This window comes from Cheilinus undulatus, linkage group 12 (assembly GCF_018320785.1).
Source record: "Cheilinus undulatus linkage group 12, ASM1832078v1, whole genome shotgun sequence".
Lineage (NCBI taxonomy): Eukaryota > Metazoa > Chordata > Actinopteri > Labriformes > Labridae > Cheilinus > Cheilinus undulatus.
Window position 1 is genome coordinate 50,581,756 of NC_054876.1, and position 15,548 is coordinate 50,597,303.

Sequence of the window (15,548 nt, forward strand, 5' to 3'; positions counted from 1 at the left end):
AAATGGTTGATGGGATATGGAAATAATCATGGAGTCATAAAAACAACTTTCAATCAGGATGCTGTGACAGTTACAGCAGATGGTCTGAGGATGTTAACAGACCACAGAGAGGACTGGACCCAGATAGACCAGAGACTGGACCCTGATAGACCAGAGACTGGCCCCTGATAGACCAGAGACTGGACCCTGAGAGACCAGAGACTGGACCCTGATAAACCTAGAGACTGGCCCCTGATAGACCAGAGACTGGACCCTGAGAGACCAGAGACTGGACCCTGATAAACCCAGAGACTGGCCCCTGATAGACCAGAGACTGGACCCTGAGAGACCAGAGACTGGACCCTGATAAACCAGAGAATGGACCCTGATAAACCCAGAGACTGGACCCTGATAAACCAGAGAATGGACCCTGATAAACCCAGAGACTGGACCCTGATAAACCAGAGACTGGACCCTGATAAACCCAGAGACTGGACCCTGATAAACCAGAGAATGGACCCTGATAAACCCAGAGACTGGACCCTGATAAACCAGAGACTGGACCCTGATAAACCCAGAGACTGGACCCTGATAAACCAGAGAATGGACCCTGATAAACCCAGAGACTGGACCCTGATAAACCCAGAGACTGGACCCTGATAAACCAGAGAATGGACCCTGATAAACCCAGAGACTGGACCCTGATAAACCAGAGACTGGACCCTGATAAACCAGAGACTGGACCCTGATAAACCCAGAGACTGGACCCTGATAAACCAGAGAATGGACCCTGATAAACCAGAGACTGGACCCTGATAAACCCAGAGACTGGACCCTGATAAACCAGAGACTGGACCCTGATAAACCAGAGACTGGACCCTGATAAACCCAGAGACTGGACCCTGATAAACCAGAGAATGGACCCTGATAAACCCAGAGACTGGACCCTGATAAAACAGAGACTGGACCCTGATAAACCCAGAGACTGGACCCTGATAAAACAGAGACTGGACCCTGATAAACCCAGAGACTGGACCCTGATAAACCAGAGACTGGACCCTGATAAACCCAGAGACTGGACCCTGATAAACCAGAGACTGGACCCTGATAAACCCAGAGACTGGACCCTGATAAACCAGAGAATGGACCCTGATAAACCCAGAGACTGGACCCTGATAAACCCAGAGACTGGACCCTGATAAACCAGAGAATGGACCCTGATAAACCCAGAGACTGGACCCTGATAAACCAGAGACTGGACCCTGATAAACCCAGAGACTGGACCCTGATAAACCAGAGAATGGACCCTGATAAACCAGAGACTGGACCCTGATAAACCCAGAGACTGGACCCTGATAAACCAGAGACTGGACCCTGATAAACCAGAGACTGGACCCTGATAAACCCAGAGACTGGACCCTGATAAACCAGAGAATGGACCCTGATAAACCCAAAGACTGGCCCCTGATAGACCAGAGACTGGACCCTGAGAGCCCAGAGACTGGACCCTGATAAACCAGAGAATGGACCCTGATAAACCCAGAGACTGGACCCTGATAAACCAGAGACTGGACCCTGATAAACCCAGAGACTGGACCCTGAAAAACCAGAGAATGGACCCTGATAAACCCAGAGACTGGACCCTGATAAACCCAGAGACTGGACCCTGATAAACCCAAGGACTGGACCCTGATAAACCCAGAGACTGGACCCTGATAAACCAGAGACTGGACCCTGATAAACCAGAGACTGGACCCTGATAGACACAGAGAATGAACCCTGATAGACCCAGAGACTGGATCCTGATAAATCAAGAGACTGGACCCTGATAAACCAGAGACTGGACCCTGATAAACCAGACACTGGACCCTGATAAACCAGAGAATGGACCCTGATAAACCACAGAATGGACCCTGATAAACCAGAGACTGGACCCTGATAAACCAGAGACTGGACCCTGATAAACCAGAGACTGGACCCTGATGAACCCAGAGACTGGACCCTGATAAACCCAGAGACTGGACCCTGAAAAGACAGAGACTGGATCCTGATAAACCCAGAGACTGGACCCTGATAAACCAGAGACTGGATCCTGATAAACCCAGAGACTGGACCCTGATAAACCCAGAGACTGGACCCTGATAAACCCAGAGACCGGGCCCTGATAAACCCAGAGACTGGACCCTGATAAACCCAGAGACTGGCCCCTGATAAACCCAGAGACTGGGCCCTGATAAACCAGAGACTGGCCCCTGATAAACCAGAGACTGGGCCCTGATAAACCAGAGACTGGACCCTGATAAACCAGAGACTGGGCCCTGATAAACCCAGAGACTGGCCCCTGATAAAACCAGAGACTGGATCCTGATAAACCCAGAGACTGGACCCTGATAAACCCAGAGACTGGATCCTGATTAACCCAGAGACTGGACCCTGATAAACCCAGAGACTGGACCCTGATAAACCCAGAGACTGGACCCTGAAAAGACAGAGACTGGATCCTGATAAACCCAGAGACTGGACCCTGATAAACCAGAGACTGGATCCTGATAAACCCAGAGACTGGACCCTGAAAAACCAGAGAGTGGACCCTTAAAAACCCAGAGACTGGACCCTGATAAACCAGAGACTGGATCCTGATAAACCCAGAGACCGGACCCTGATAAACCAGAGACTGGACCCTGATAAACCCAGAGACTGGACCCTGATAAACCAGAGACTGGCCCCTGATAAACCAGAGACTGGACCCTGATAAACCAAGAGAAAGGACCCTGATAAACCAGAGACTGGCCCCTGATAAACCAGAGACTGGACCCTGATAAACCCAGAGACTGGGCCCTGATAAACCCAGAGACTGGACCCTAATAAACTAGAGACTGGGCCCTGATAAACCAGAGACTGGACCCTGATAAACCCAGAGACTGGGCCCTGATAAACCAGAGACTGGCCCCTGATAAACCAGAGACTGGGCCCTGATAAACCAGAGACTGGACCCTGATAAACCCAGAGACTGGGCCCTGATAAACCCAGAGACCGGGCCCTGATAAACCAGAGACTGGACCCTGATAAACCCAGAGACTGGCCCCTAATAAACCAGAGACTGGGCCCTGATAAACCAGAGACTGGCCCCTGATAAACCAGAGACTGGGCCCTGATAAACCAGAGACTGGACCCTGATTAACCAAGAGAAAGGACCCTGATAAACCAGAGACTGGACCCTGATAAACCAGAGACTGGACCCTGATAAACCCAGAGACTGGCCCCTGATAAACCCAGAGACTGGATCCTGATAAACCCAGAGACTGGACCCTGATAAACCCAGAGACTGGATCCTGATTAACCCAGAGACTTGACCCTGATAAACCCAGAGACTGGACCCTGATAAACCAGAGACTGGATCCTGATAAACCCAGAGACTGGATCCTGATAAACCCAGAGACTGGACCCTGATAAACCAGAGACTGGGCCCTGATAAACCAGAGACTGGCCCCTGATAAACCAGAGACTGGACCCTGATAAACCCAGAGACTGGGCCCTGATAAACCCAGAGACCGGGCCCTGATAAACCAGAGACTGGACCCTGATAAACCCAGAGACTGGCCCCTTATAAACCAGAGACTGGGCCCTGATAAACCAGAGACTGGCCCCTGATAAACCAGAGACTGGGCCCTGATAAACCAGAGACTGGACCCTGATAAACCAGAGACTGGGCCCTGATAAACCCAGAGACTGGGCCCTGATAAACCAGAGACTGGACCCTGATAAACCCAGAGACTGGGCCCTGATAAACCCAGAGACTGAACCCTGATAAACCCAGAGACTGGACCCTGATAAACCAGAGACTGGATCCTGATAAATCCAGAGACTGGATCCTGATAAACCCAGAGACTGGACCCTGATAAACCCAGAGACTGGACCCTGATAAACCCAGAGACTGGATCCTGATAAACCCAGAGACTGGGCCCTGATAAACCCAGAGACTGGATCCTGATAAACCCAGAGACTGGGCCCTGATAAACCAGAGACTGGACCCTGATAAACCAGAGACTGGATCCTGATAAACCCAGAGACTGGACCCTGATAAACCAGAGACTGGATCCTGATAAACCCAGAGACTGGACCCTGAAAAACCAGAGAGTGGACCCTGATAAACCCAGAGACTGGACCCTGATAAACCAGAGACTGGACCCTGATAAACCAGAGACTGGACCCTGATAAACCCAGAGACTGGACCCTGATAAACCAGAGAATGGACCCTGATAAACCAGAGACTGGACCCTGAGAGACCAGAGACTGGACCCTGATAAACCCAGAGACTGAACCCTGATAAACCCAGAGACTGGACCCTGATAAACCAGAAACTGGATCCTGATAAATCCAGAGACTGGATCCTGATAAACCCAGAGACTGGACCCTGATAAACCAGAGACTGGATCCTGATAAATCCAGAGACTGGATCCTGATAAACCCAGAGACTGGACCCTGATAAACCCAGAGACTGAACCCTGATAAACCCAGAGACTGGACCCTGATAAACCAGAGACTGGATCCTGATAAATCCAGAGACTGGACCCTGATAAACCCAGAGACTGAACCCTGATAAACCCAGAGACTGGACCCTGATAAACCAGAGACTGGATCCTTATAAATCCAGAGACTGGATCCTGATAAACCCAGAGACTGGACCCTGATAAACCCAGAGACTGGACCCTGATAAACCCAGAGACTGGCCCCTGATAAACCCAGAGACTGGGCCCTGGTAAACCCAGAAAACTATCCTATCATTTTTGCAGCTGTCTGCCCCTCTTTTCCACTTCTTTACTCCGCTTTTACCCAGTGATGCCACTTTAAACCAGTTTTCAACCTTTTTGCCACTTTTGCATGTGCATTAGTGTTCACATCATGACGTTACTCTGTAGTCTGACATTTCTTTCATAGTTCATAGTGTTCTCTAACAGAGGGACTCTGTGGATAAAATAGAGTTGAGTATTTATTTCCATCATCAGTAGTGATGATGTGTCGGCCATTCTCACATCCGACTATGAGGTAGTCAGTCAGAGCAGAGTGAGTAGAAAGCATGTCAAAGCAATACTGTTGCCAGGCAACCAGAGCAGTTTTTTTCTTGTTTTCTTTTCCACTGAGCACCATCACGCAGGGCAGCAGCCCACTGGTTGTTTTCTTTACGATCACAGTTCTCAGGTCCAACCACGTCTCCTGAAGGTCTGTAAACCTCCCCTCCCCTGAGGGTTGACAGACTTAAATTTCGTTTCAGATGAAATGAAACTTAGGGGGCTTTCACACCTACGCTGTTTGGTCTGGACTTTCAGACTTTTCTGTTTGGTCCGGACCACAATGATAGGTGTGAAACCTCCCCTAAACCATGGTCCAGACCAAACAGCCGGACCTTGGTCCAACCAAAAGAGGTGGTCTCGGTCTGGACCAAATGGAACCACCAATTTTGCTTTCCAGTCAAGAGTCTCAAACTTTCACTCCTCTTCAGGGCCTTTCCACTGTGACATCACTGCTCTGAAAGGCGGAAGTGGGAGGGGCTTATCTCCGTTTTGCAGTTTGCTGCTCAGAGAGAGGGAAGTTCTCTTCCTCTTTTGAATGTTTAACATTTCAAATCATAGCCGGTCTGATCATGGAGACTCGGAGGAATAGGAGAGGAATCCTGGAGCACTATGTAAGAGGTCGCCATCTGAACCTGGATAAGCTGAAAAAAGCAGCCAGAGGCAGTGATGTTGCTGACTACCTCTTCAAAGAAAACATCCCAAAATACCCCCACCCTGAGTTTCATGTGCGTGGTCTGAAACATGAAACAGACCAGGATGGATTAGAGGGAATCAGGTGGAGCGAGGGTTTCACGAGCCTTGATGATCGTGGCATCCTGTGGTGGAGTCTGGATGTGAGTCCAGGGGAGATGGTCTCAGCTGAGAGGAGACTCTTGGAGAACATCTACCCAAACCCAAACCGGACCAGGGAGCAGGAACAGATGCCGTCAAGGTTTCTGCGTAAGTTCGCCTCCTCCCCAGCCTTCCTGAGGGGCTCCAGACTGGGCTCGTATCGCTTCACCTTCCCCCTGAAGGACGTGCTGGGAGCCTACCAGGATCAGGTAGAACCTTCTAATCAGTTTGGTCTCTGTTATGAAATGTTTATTTATTTAGGGCTGTCAGAATTAATGTGTTAATCACAGCTAAGGTCCATATGAATGCAGGCTTTATTGTCCCCTTGAACACACTTTGGTTAAGGCCTTTTCAGCCTGTGACCCCCAAAATAAACCAGAGACCAGGACCCCGACTGTACCTGAAGGTGGTTGAACACAGTCATGCACAATCCAGAAGAGTCATGTGGAGACAAGGTGGCCCATAAGGGGGAAAAAGGCCAAACTGGGGGCCAGCAAAACCATAGTCTACTGTAAAGTTAAGCAGTGGTCTTTTATATTTAATCTGAATAATAACCACTGCTTATCAAAGAAGCAAATATCTTTTTAATTCATTTATGCAGTAAGTAGCCCTCTTAAAAATGGTAATCCTTCTGTTTAAACAGAATTATAATACATTAATAGCTAAAAATGGGTTAATAATGGCAAAAAATGATGGGAAAGGTGATGAAATTGGAGTTTTAAAGTAGCAGAAATGGGTTAGAAGTGGCAAAACTTAGACAAAAGTGGCAATAAAATAACCTAAAATGGGTTTAAGTGGCAAAACAGGCATATTAAGTGGTAAAAGGGGATTAAAAAAGTGGCTGGATTGGCATTTAAGTAACAAAATTAGGTGGAAATTTCATGAAATGGAATGAAAAATTGATATAAACCAGTCCAAAGGGGTTAGCTGAGGCAGAAATAGGCAGAAATGGGCTAAACTGGATAAGTGGGCATATTAAATAGTGATATGTGGCGTAAAAAGTGGTAAAAGGGGTTAACAGTGGTAATAATGGGACTCAGAGCCAACAATAGGCAGAGAGTGGCAAGATTTGATTTAGAAGTGGCAAAAACAGGCAGAAAAAAGTCATGGAAAGGGTTAAACTGACAGAAAATGGCTTTTAAGAGGCAAAGATTTGTTAAAGTCGGTAAAATTGGTGGTAAAAATGGATGACAACGGGTTAAAATCAGGCAAGATTGGTGTAAAGTATTTAAATATTCCTAGTTTCTTTAAGGCATCTGGAGACCCCCTCTCAGTGTCTCGTGACCCCAGTTGGGGTTTCGACCCCAACATTGAGAACCGCTGGGTTCAGGTACATCAGCGTCTCCCTGCAGCCACAGTGATGTACCGTCATCCCACCTCTGCTCCTTAACGTCTCCTTTACCTTCAGACTCAGACAGCTCAGGGGACAGGCCAGAAGACATCTGAACCTTTTTACTGTCCACTAATGTCCTTTACAATCATCACAACAGGGGTGTCAAACTCCAGGCCCGGGGGCCAAATCCAGCCCGTGGTACAGTTATCCCCGGCCCACAGATCATATCATACTTTCATTATAACTGGCCCACCAGTATGAAGTCTGCAGATTTCCTACAGTATAAAAATTTAAACTTAACCTTGATGATTTATATCATATTATATCATAGAAATTTATATTTATAGTTAAGTCATAAAAACATGAAAAACTAAAGAGTAACAAAAGAGAAATTTATCGGATTAAAACATCAGGAATGTAGGGGGAAAAAATAATTTGTGTTTTCATTTCATATTTTCAATATTGCATCTCAAAATTACGACTCACACCTATGATTTTGACTTTTTATTTCATATCTCAACCTTTTCAATTCATAATTTTAACTTTTACCACACATTTTGACCTTTTGGGTTCACAATTTTAAATTTTGTGTCATATTTTGACCTTTTTAACTAAATATCTTCAATTTCATTGCATGTTTTGACCTTCCAATTCCTAACTTTGGCTTTTAATCTCATATTTTTACCTGTTAGACTCAAAATTTATGATTTGAACTCAAATTTTGACCTTTTAAACTCAAGATTTCATATATTTACATATAAAAACACTATTTTGACTTTTAATAATGTGTTTTTATCTATTGGACCCATTCATTTAAATTTTCAGTCTCAGAGTTTGAGCTCTTAAATTGATCATTTTGACTTTTTTTTAATTTCCAAAGTTGTTGTTTTTTTTTTGCCCATAATTTATCACTGGTGAAAACGAGTTGGCAGTTTTCCGTTAGATCTTGACCCTGTTAGGCCCTCAGGTTAGACCTAAATCCAGAATCCAGCCCCTGCTGTGACTGAGTTTGACACCCCTGCATTATTAGCTCTGTTTTCTGCTGTTAAGTTTCTGTTAAACCTGTGATCCTCCACAAATTCCTAATTTTCTCTTAAAATAAAAGCATCCAAATAAGAAGTAAACGAAGACAGCAAAAAAATCCAAAATGAAATCAAAACTGATTTGAAAGTAAAAAGTGGAATTTCAAACTGTGATAAAGCCCCCAGAAGTTCCTCGATTAATGGTCATTAACAGCACTGATGCTTTGACACTGACAGTCATGCACTTTTTTCTGTCTCCAGTTTTGCGGAGGAGCTGAGCCCGTCATGCGGGTGATGGAGACCGTCCTCTACAAACAGGAAGTGATGTACGTCGTGTTGGTCCACAGCCCAGACAATCAGAGGCTGTTTAAACGGTACCCGTTACTGAGAGACAACCCAGACGCAGTCTGCTGTTACAGAGACGACTACTTCCTGTGGAGGCCTGAGGCGATGTGTAAGACGCACTGGTAAGAACTGCTCACAGGAAGTGAACCACCCACAGGAAGTGAACACTGGAATCTTTGAATGTCACAGGTTCAGTTTGTGAACTTGATAGAAAAAAAGACAGCAACAGAAACCATGAAAAGAAATAAAAAGTAACAGAAAATGTATTAAAATTTATTCCTTTATCCTTGTTGTGGTGTCCCTCAGGGCTCTGTCATTGTCCCCATTGTATTTTGTTTTTTCCTGCACCTTTTCAAAGATGGCGTGTTTTTTCTGACCTATTCCTGGACTTGGTTATTCCCCAGCTAGAGTGGTGCTTACTAACTTTACCTTAGATAACTAACTTTACCTTAGATAACTATCCTTACCTTAGATAACTATCCTTACCTTAGATAACTATCCTTACCTTAGCTAACTCTCCTTACCTAAGATAACTATCCTTACCTTAGATAACTATCCTTACCTTAGCTAACTCTCCTTACCTTAGCTAACTCTCCTTACCTTAGATAACTATCCTTACCTTAGCTAACTCTCCTTACCTTAGCTAACTCTCCTTACCTTAGATAACTATCCTTACCTTAGCTAACTATCCTTACCTTAGCTAACTCTCCTTACCTTAGATAACTATCCTTACCTTAGCTAACTCTCCTTACCTAAGATAACTCTCCTTACCTTAGATAACTATCCTTACCTTAGCTAACTATCCTTACCTTAGATAACTGTCCTTACCTTAGATAACTATCCTTACCTTAGATAACTATCCTTACCTTAGCTAACTATCCTTACCTTAGATAACTGTCCTTACCTTAGATAACTGTCCTTACCTTAGATAACTATCCTTACCTTAGCTAACTCTCCTTACCTTAGATAACTATCCTTACCTTAGCTAACTCTCCTTACCTAAGATAACTCTCCTTACCTTAGATAACTATCCTTACCTTAGCTAACTATCCTTACCTTAGATAACTGTCCTTACCTTAGATAACTGTCCTTACCTTAGATAACTATCCTTACCTTAGCTAACTATCCTTACCTTAGATAACTGTCCTTACCTTAGATAACTATCCTTACCTTAGCTAACTATCCTTACCTTAGATAACTGTCCTTACCTTAGATAACTGTCCTTACCTTAGATAACTGTCCTTACCTTAGATAACTGTCCTTACCTTAGATAACTGTCCTTACCTTAGATAACTATCCTTACCTTAGCTAACTATCCTTACCTTAGCTAACTGTCCTTACCTTAGCTAACTCTCCTTACCTAAGATAACTATCCTTACCTTAGCTAACTCTCCTTACCTTAGATAACTATCCTTACCTTAGCTAACTCTCCTTACCTTAGATAACTGTCCTTACCTTAGCTAACTATCCTTACCTAAGATAACTATCCTTACCTTAGCTAACTATCCTTACCTTAGCTAACTGTCCTTACCTTAGCTAACTCTCCTTACCTAAGATAACTATCCTTACCTTAGCTAACTCTCCTTACCTTAGATAACTATCCTTACCTTAGCTAACTCTCCTTACCTTAGATAACTGTCCTTACCTTAGCTAACTATCCTTACCTTAGCTAACTGTCCTTACCTTAGCTAACTGTCCTTACCTTAGCTAACTATCCTTACCTTAGATAACTATCCTTACCTTAGATAACTATCCTTACCTAAGATAACTATCCTTACCTTAGCTAACTGTCCTTACCTTAGCTAACTGTCCTTACCTTAGCTAACTGTCCTTACCTTAGCTAACTGTCCTTACCTTAGCTAACTATCCTTACCTTAGATAACTATCCTTACCTTAGATAACTATCCTTACCTAAGATAACTATCCTTACCTTAGCTAACTGTCCTTACCTTAGCTAACTATCCTTACCTTAGCTAACTGTCCTTACCTTAGCTAACTATCCTTACCTTAGATAACTATCCTTACCTAAGATAACTATCCTTACCTTAGCTAACTGTCCTTACCTTAGCTAACTATCCTTACCTTAGCTAACTATCCTTACCTTAGATAACTGTCCTTACCTTAGCTAACTCTCCTTACCTTAGCTAACTATCCTTACCTTAGATAACTATCCTTACCTTAGCTAACTATCCTTACCTTAGCTAACTATCCTTACCTTAGATAACTATCCTTACCTTAGCTAACTGTCCTTACCTTAGATAACTATCCTTACCTTAGATAACTATCCTTACCTTAGATAACTATCCTTACCTTAGCTAACTATCCTTACCTTAGCTAACTATCCTTACCTTAGATAACTATCCTTACCTTAGCTAACTATCCTTACCTTAGATAACTATCCTTACCTTAGCTAACTATCCTTACCTTAGATAACTATCCTTACCTTAGCTAACTATCCTTACCTTAGCTAACTGTCCTTACCTTAGATAACTATCCTTACCTTAGATAACTATCCTTACCTTAGATAACTGTCCTTACCTTAGATAACTGTCCTTACCTTAGCTAACTGTCCTTACCTTAGATAACTATCCTTACCTTAGATAACTATCCTTACCTTAGATAACTATCCTTACCTTAGCTAACTATCCTTACCTTAGCTAACTATCCTTACCTTAGATAACTATCCTTACCTTAGCTAACTATCCTTACCTTAGCTAACTGTCCTTACCTTAGATAACTATCCTTACCTTAGATAACTATCCTTACCTTAGCTAACTGTCCTTACCTTAGATAACTATCCTTACCTTAGCTAACTGTCCTTACCTTAGATAACTGTCCTTACCTTAGATAACTATCCTTACCTTAGATAACTATCCTTACCTTAGATAACTATCCTTACCTTAGCTAACTATCCTTACCTTAGCTAACTATCCTTACCTTAGATAACTATCCTTACCTTAGCTAACTGTCCTTACCTTAGATAACTATCCTTACCTTAGCTAACTGTCCTTACCTTAGATAACTGTCCTTACCTTAGATAACTATCCTTACCTTAGATAACTATCCTTACCTTAGCTAACTATCCTTACCTTAGCTAACTGTCCTTACCTTAGATAACTATCCTTACCTTAGCTAACTGTCCTTACCTTAGATAACTATCCTTACCTTAGATAACTATCCTTACCTTAGCTAACTATCCTTACCTTAGCTAACTATCCTTACCTTAGCTAACTATCCTTACCTTAGATAACTGTCCTTACCTTAGATAACTATCCTTACCTTAGATAACTATCCTTACCTTAGATAACTATCCTTACCTTAGCTAACTGTCCTTACCTTAGATAACTATCCTTACCTTAGATAACTATCCTTACCTTAGCTAACTGTCCTTACCTTAGATAACTATCCTTACCTTAGATAACTATCCTTACCTTAGCTAACTGTCCTTACCTTAGATAACTATCCTTACCTTAGATAACTATCCTTACCTTAGCTAACTATCCTTACCTTAGCTAACTATCCTTACCTTAGCTAACTATCCTTACCTTAGATAACTGTCCTTACCTTAGATAACTATCCTTACCTTAGCTAACTGTCCTTACCTTAGATAACTGTCCTTACCTTAGATAACTGTCCTTACCTTAGATAACTGTCCTTACCTTAGCTAACTCTCCTTACCTTAGCTAACTATCCTTACCTTAGCTAACTTTCCTTACCTTAGCTAACTATCCTTACCTTAGCTAACTGTCCTTACCTTAGCTAACTGTCCTTACCTTAGCTAACTGTCCTTACCTTAAATAACTATCCTTACCTTAGCTAACTGTCCTTACCTTAGATAACTGTCCTTACCTTAGATAACTGTCCTTACCTTAGATAACTGTCCTTACCTTAAATAACTCTCCTTACCTAAGATAACTGTCCTTACCTTAGCTAACTGTCCTTACCTTAGCTAAGTGTCCTTACTTTATCAAACTATCCTTCCCTCTCTTCATTTATCTTATCTTACTATCTGTTGCTCATGTTGCTTTCCTTTTCAAACATTTCCTGTTACAAAGTTGTGTGAAAGTCCCTGGAGTTTCCATGTAGTTTTGTTTCTCTATGATTAGATCAACAGAGTCCATGTTGTTGGTTCCTCAGAGTGTCGTCACTGAAGTAGAATAAATGATACTTAGACCCTTAATTGTATTTTTCAGGAATGAGTTGGTCTGCAGAGATGATCTACAGCAGGTGGACGCGAGACCCGTCACTCAGATGCCAGAGTGGTATGTCTGGGACCATGTTGCCATCGCCCTCCATGTTGGTAATCAGGTACTTTCACTGCATGTTTGAGCTCATCTTCACCTTTTTTTATGGTGGCTTTAAGGGTCAAAGGAAACATTTTGAGTCAGTTCATGTCATTTCATGTTCGTCCCTCTCTTTTCTGTTTCAGTTGCTGCACTTTGATGTGGATCAACTGAGAAAGAATCTGAAGTATTGTAAGAAAATCAGACCCCCTGTCTGTAGAGACATATGTTTTGATTACTACACCGTAGCAGAGGGGATAGTGGGGAAATTATGGCCCCACCATCCGTCTACTCTGAGGAGACCAGACTAAAAGATACCGTTACAAACTCCAGTTCTGACGCGGTTGTGTAAAATGAGAACAACACAGCAGACAATGAGTTACAAATCCTTTTCAACCTACACTCAGTTATGCAGCACAAAAAGGAGATCTTTAATGTTACACTTTGGAAATATATAAACATTCTGAATTTGTTGCATGCGATATGTTCCAAAAAAGTTCAGACAGGGGCAAGAAAAGACTGGGGAAGGTTATGGGACGCTCAAACGACACCTGGAACGTTCCACAGGTAAGTAGGCTAATTAGTAACAGGTGATAGAACCATGATTGGATATAAAAAGAGCCCTTCTGAAAGACTCAGTCTTTCTCAGTCAATGATGAGGCAGAGTAACCTTGCAAAGCAGAAGGATACGCCCATTTCCTTGTTTCTCACTGGTGAACCCATCTTCAAAGCTCCCATCTGAACCGTTTGGGTCCGGTTAGAAAGTGACAGGACCAATCAGAGATGAGGGGCAGTACTTTGAGGCGTGGTGGAGTCGTGATGTAAAGAAGCAGCAACAAGAGGCCGGTGCAAATATGGCGGAAGATCTTAGCGTGGACGCTGCTAAAGCGCCAGTTTTATCAGGACTTGATGACATTTCTTAGTTAAAAGAAGAACAAAAAACAGCAGTGAACTGTTTTCTTTTCAAAAACCACAAAAGTCAAGTACTGACATGTCTACTGTCGCCATGGTTACCGTTATTCCTCAGTAGCTGCGCACGCGCATCTCGATATCGGCTACATCACGTGTTTTGTTGCTCTGATTAGCCTGTAGAGATGTGACGGACAGAACGTTCAGCCAATCACACTCTGAGTTTTTTTCAACGCCTCTGCCTTTTCTCAAACGTTTCCTTTTGAAGCTTTCCAGATGGATGTGTGAAACAAATCCATCCGGTGTGTCAGGTTCAGTCAGGTCCTTAACTTTGGATAAAAGCGTCTGTTACATTGTACATCAGGAGAGCCACATCCATTTCAAGAGAGGGGCGTGTCAGGGGCGGAGTCAGACAGCTCATTAACATTTAAAGCCACAGACACAGAAACAACTAGTTCTGAGCACGGCTGAAACAGAGGGGTTTTTAGACATGCAGAAATCAATACTGGAGTGTTTTTACTGCAACAAACTTCACAGGCATGTTTTAGGGACCTCTGAGACCGAGATAAACTTGTCTTAAAAGGGTAAAATATGTGACCTTTAATACTGAGAGGCAGGTGTAGAAGCACCATATTCTTCCATCCAGACAGTGTCTCTGCTTTCCCAGCAAGACAACACCAAGAAACAGTCTGCATGAGTTACAACAGCATGGATTCACAATAAAAGAGGGCAGGAAAGGTATGGGGTATTATGAAGCCTAAACTACAACAATGGAAATTCAGTCCACAGAGAGTTATAGAGCGTGATAAACATGCTCCTGTCCCAGCTTTTATGAAACATGTTACAGGCTTCAAATTTATATTTTTGCAGATTCACAAAAAACAAATTGATTAATCAGTCTTAACAATGAAGATCTTATTTTTGTGCTGTCTTTAATTGATAACAGGTTGAAAAGGATTTGCAAATCAACATTTTGTTTAGTCACATTTTACATGTGTCCCAGCTTTTTTGGAATTCATGTTTCTAGCAGTTCAAGGGAACCGATTTTTTATATTGATAGAAATTGCTTTGTCTTAATGGTTCCTAAATGGTACTGAGGTGTATGTCAGTGGTGCTGTCAGACGAGTGTTTACATTTTTTACTGCTGTCGTTTTTTTAAATATGGAAATTAAACTGATCCAGCATCACATCCTGTGTTTGAGTTTTATTCTTGAGTTTCTGTCTTCCGCTGCGTCCACTCTCCATCGTCATTCAGAGATGAACACAGGTTCTTACATTACACTGATCATCAACTGGTGGTCCGAGGGCCATATCAGGCCCCCCAAAGCTTCTAGTCTGGCACCTAGAAGATCATCAAATTCAGAAAAGGAGGAATAGATGATGTTGTGGTTTTAAATGTCTGCAGCTTTAAATCCATCCCAAAAATAACTAGTATTTAAAATTTAGAATGACTTAACATTTGATCTGTTTTTAGTAAATATTTTTAAAAAGGTTAATACGGGCAAAAATATAGTATAATTAGCCTCATAAAATAGTGAAAATGGGTTAAAGAGTGGTAAAACAGCCGAAAAGTGGCAAAAATTGGTTTAAAAGTAGCAAACATGATCAAAATGGGTTAAGAGTCTCTGGGATTTTCAGGGGCCCAGCCAACTCTGTGGGTTAATATTAAAACAACGGTTAAGACTGGCAGAAATGTTGTAAAAATGGCCAGATAAAGTGATGAAAAGGAGTTAGAGAGTGGAAAAATGGGCGATTAGTGTCAAAATGGGTTGTG

At 42.8% G+C, this 15,548-nt stretch overlaps 1 protein-coding gene across 1 annotated transcript; it reads left to right on the plus strand.

Moving 5' to 3' along the window:
* Window positions 1–5,570: 5,570 nt before the first annotated feature.
* LOC121519032 lies at window positions 5,571–13,862 on the plus strand. Its single transcript, XM_041801808.1, has 4 exons — window positions 5,571–6,091; window positions 8,499–8,704; window positions 12,776–12,890; window positions 13,012–13,862. The coding sequence occupies exons 1-4, from the start codon at window positions 5,621–5,623 to the stop codon at window positions 13,174–13,176; spliced, it is 957 nt and encodes a 318-aa protein (XP_041657742.1). The 5' UTR covers window positions 5,571–5,620; the 3' UTR covers window positions 13,177–13,862.
* Window positions 13,863–15,548: the final 1,686 nt, after the last annotated feature.

Excerpts from the sequence above, each read along its gene's own strand:
- LOC121519032 (XM_041801808.1), top strand. The coding sequence starts at position 5,621 with ATGGAGACTCGGAGGAATAGGAGAGGAATCCTGGAGCACTATGTAAGA. Across the intron at positions 6,092-8,498 it reads TGGGAGCCTACCAGGATCAG|TTTTGCGGAGGAGCTGAGCC; the intron begins GTAGAACCTTCT and ends TTCTGTCTCCAG. Across the intron at positions 8,705-12,775 it reads GCGATGTGTAAGACGCACTG|GAATGAGTTGGTCTGCAGAG; the intron begins GTAAGAACTGCT and ends TGTATTTTTCAG.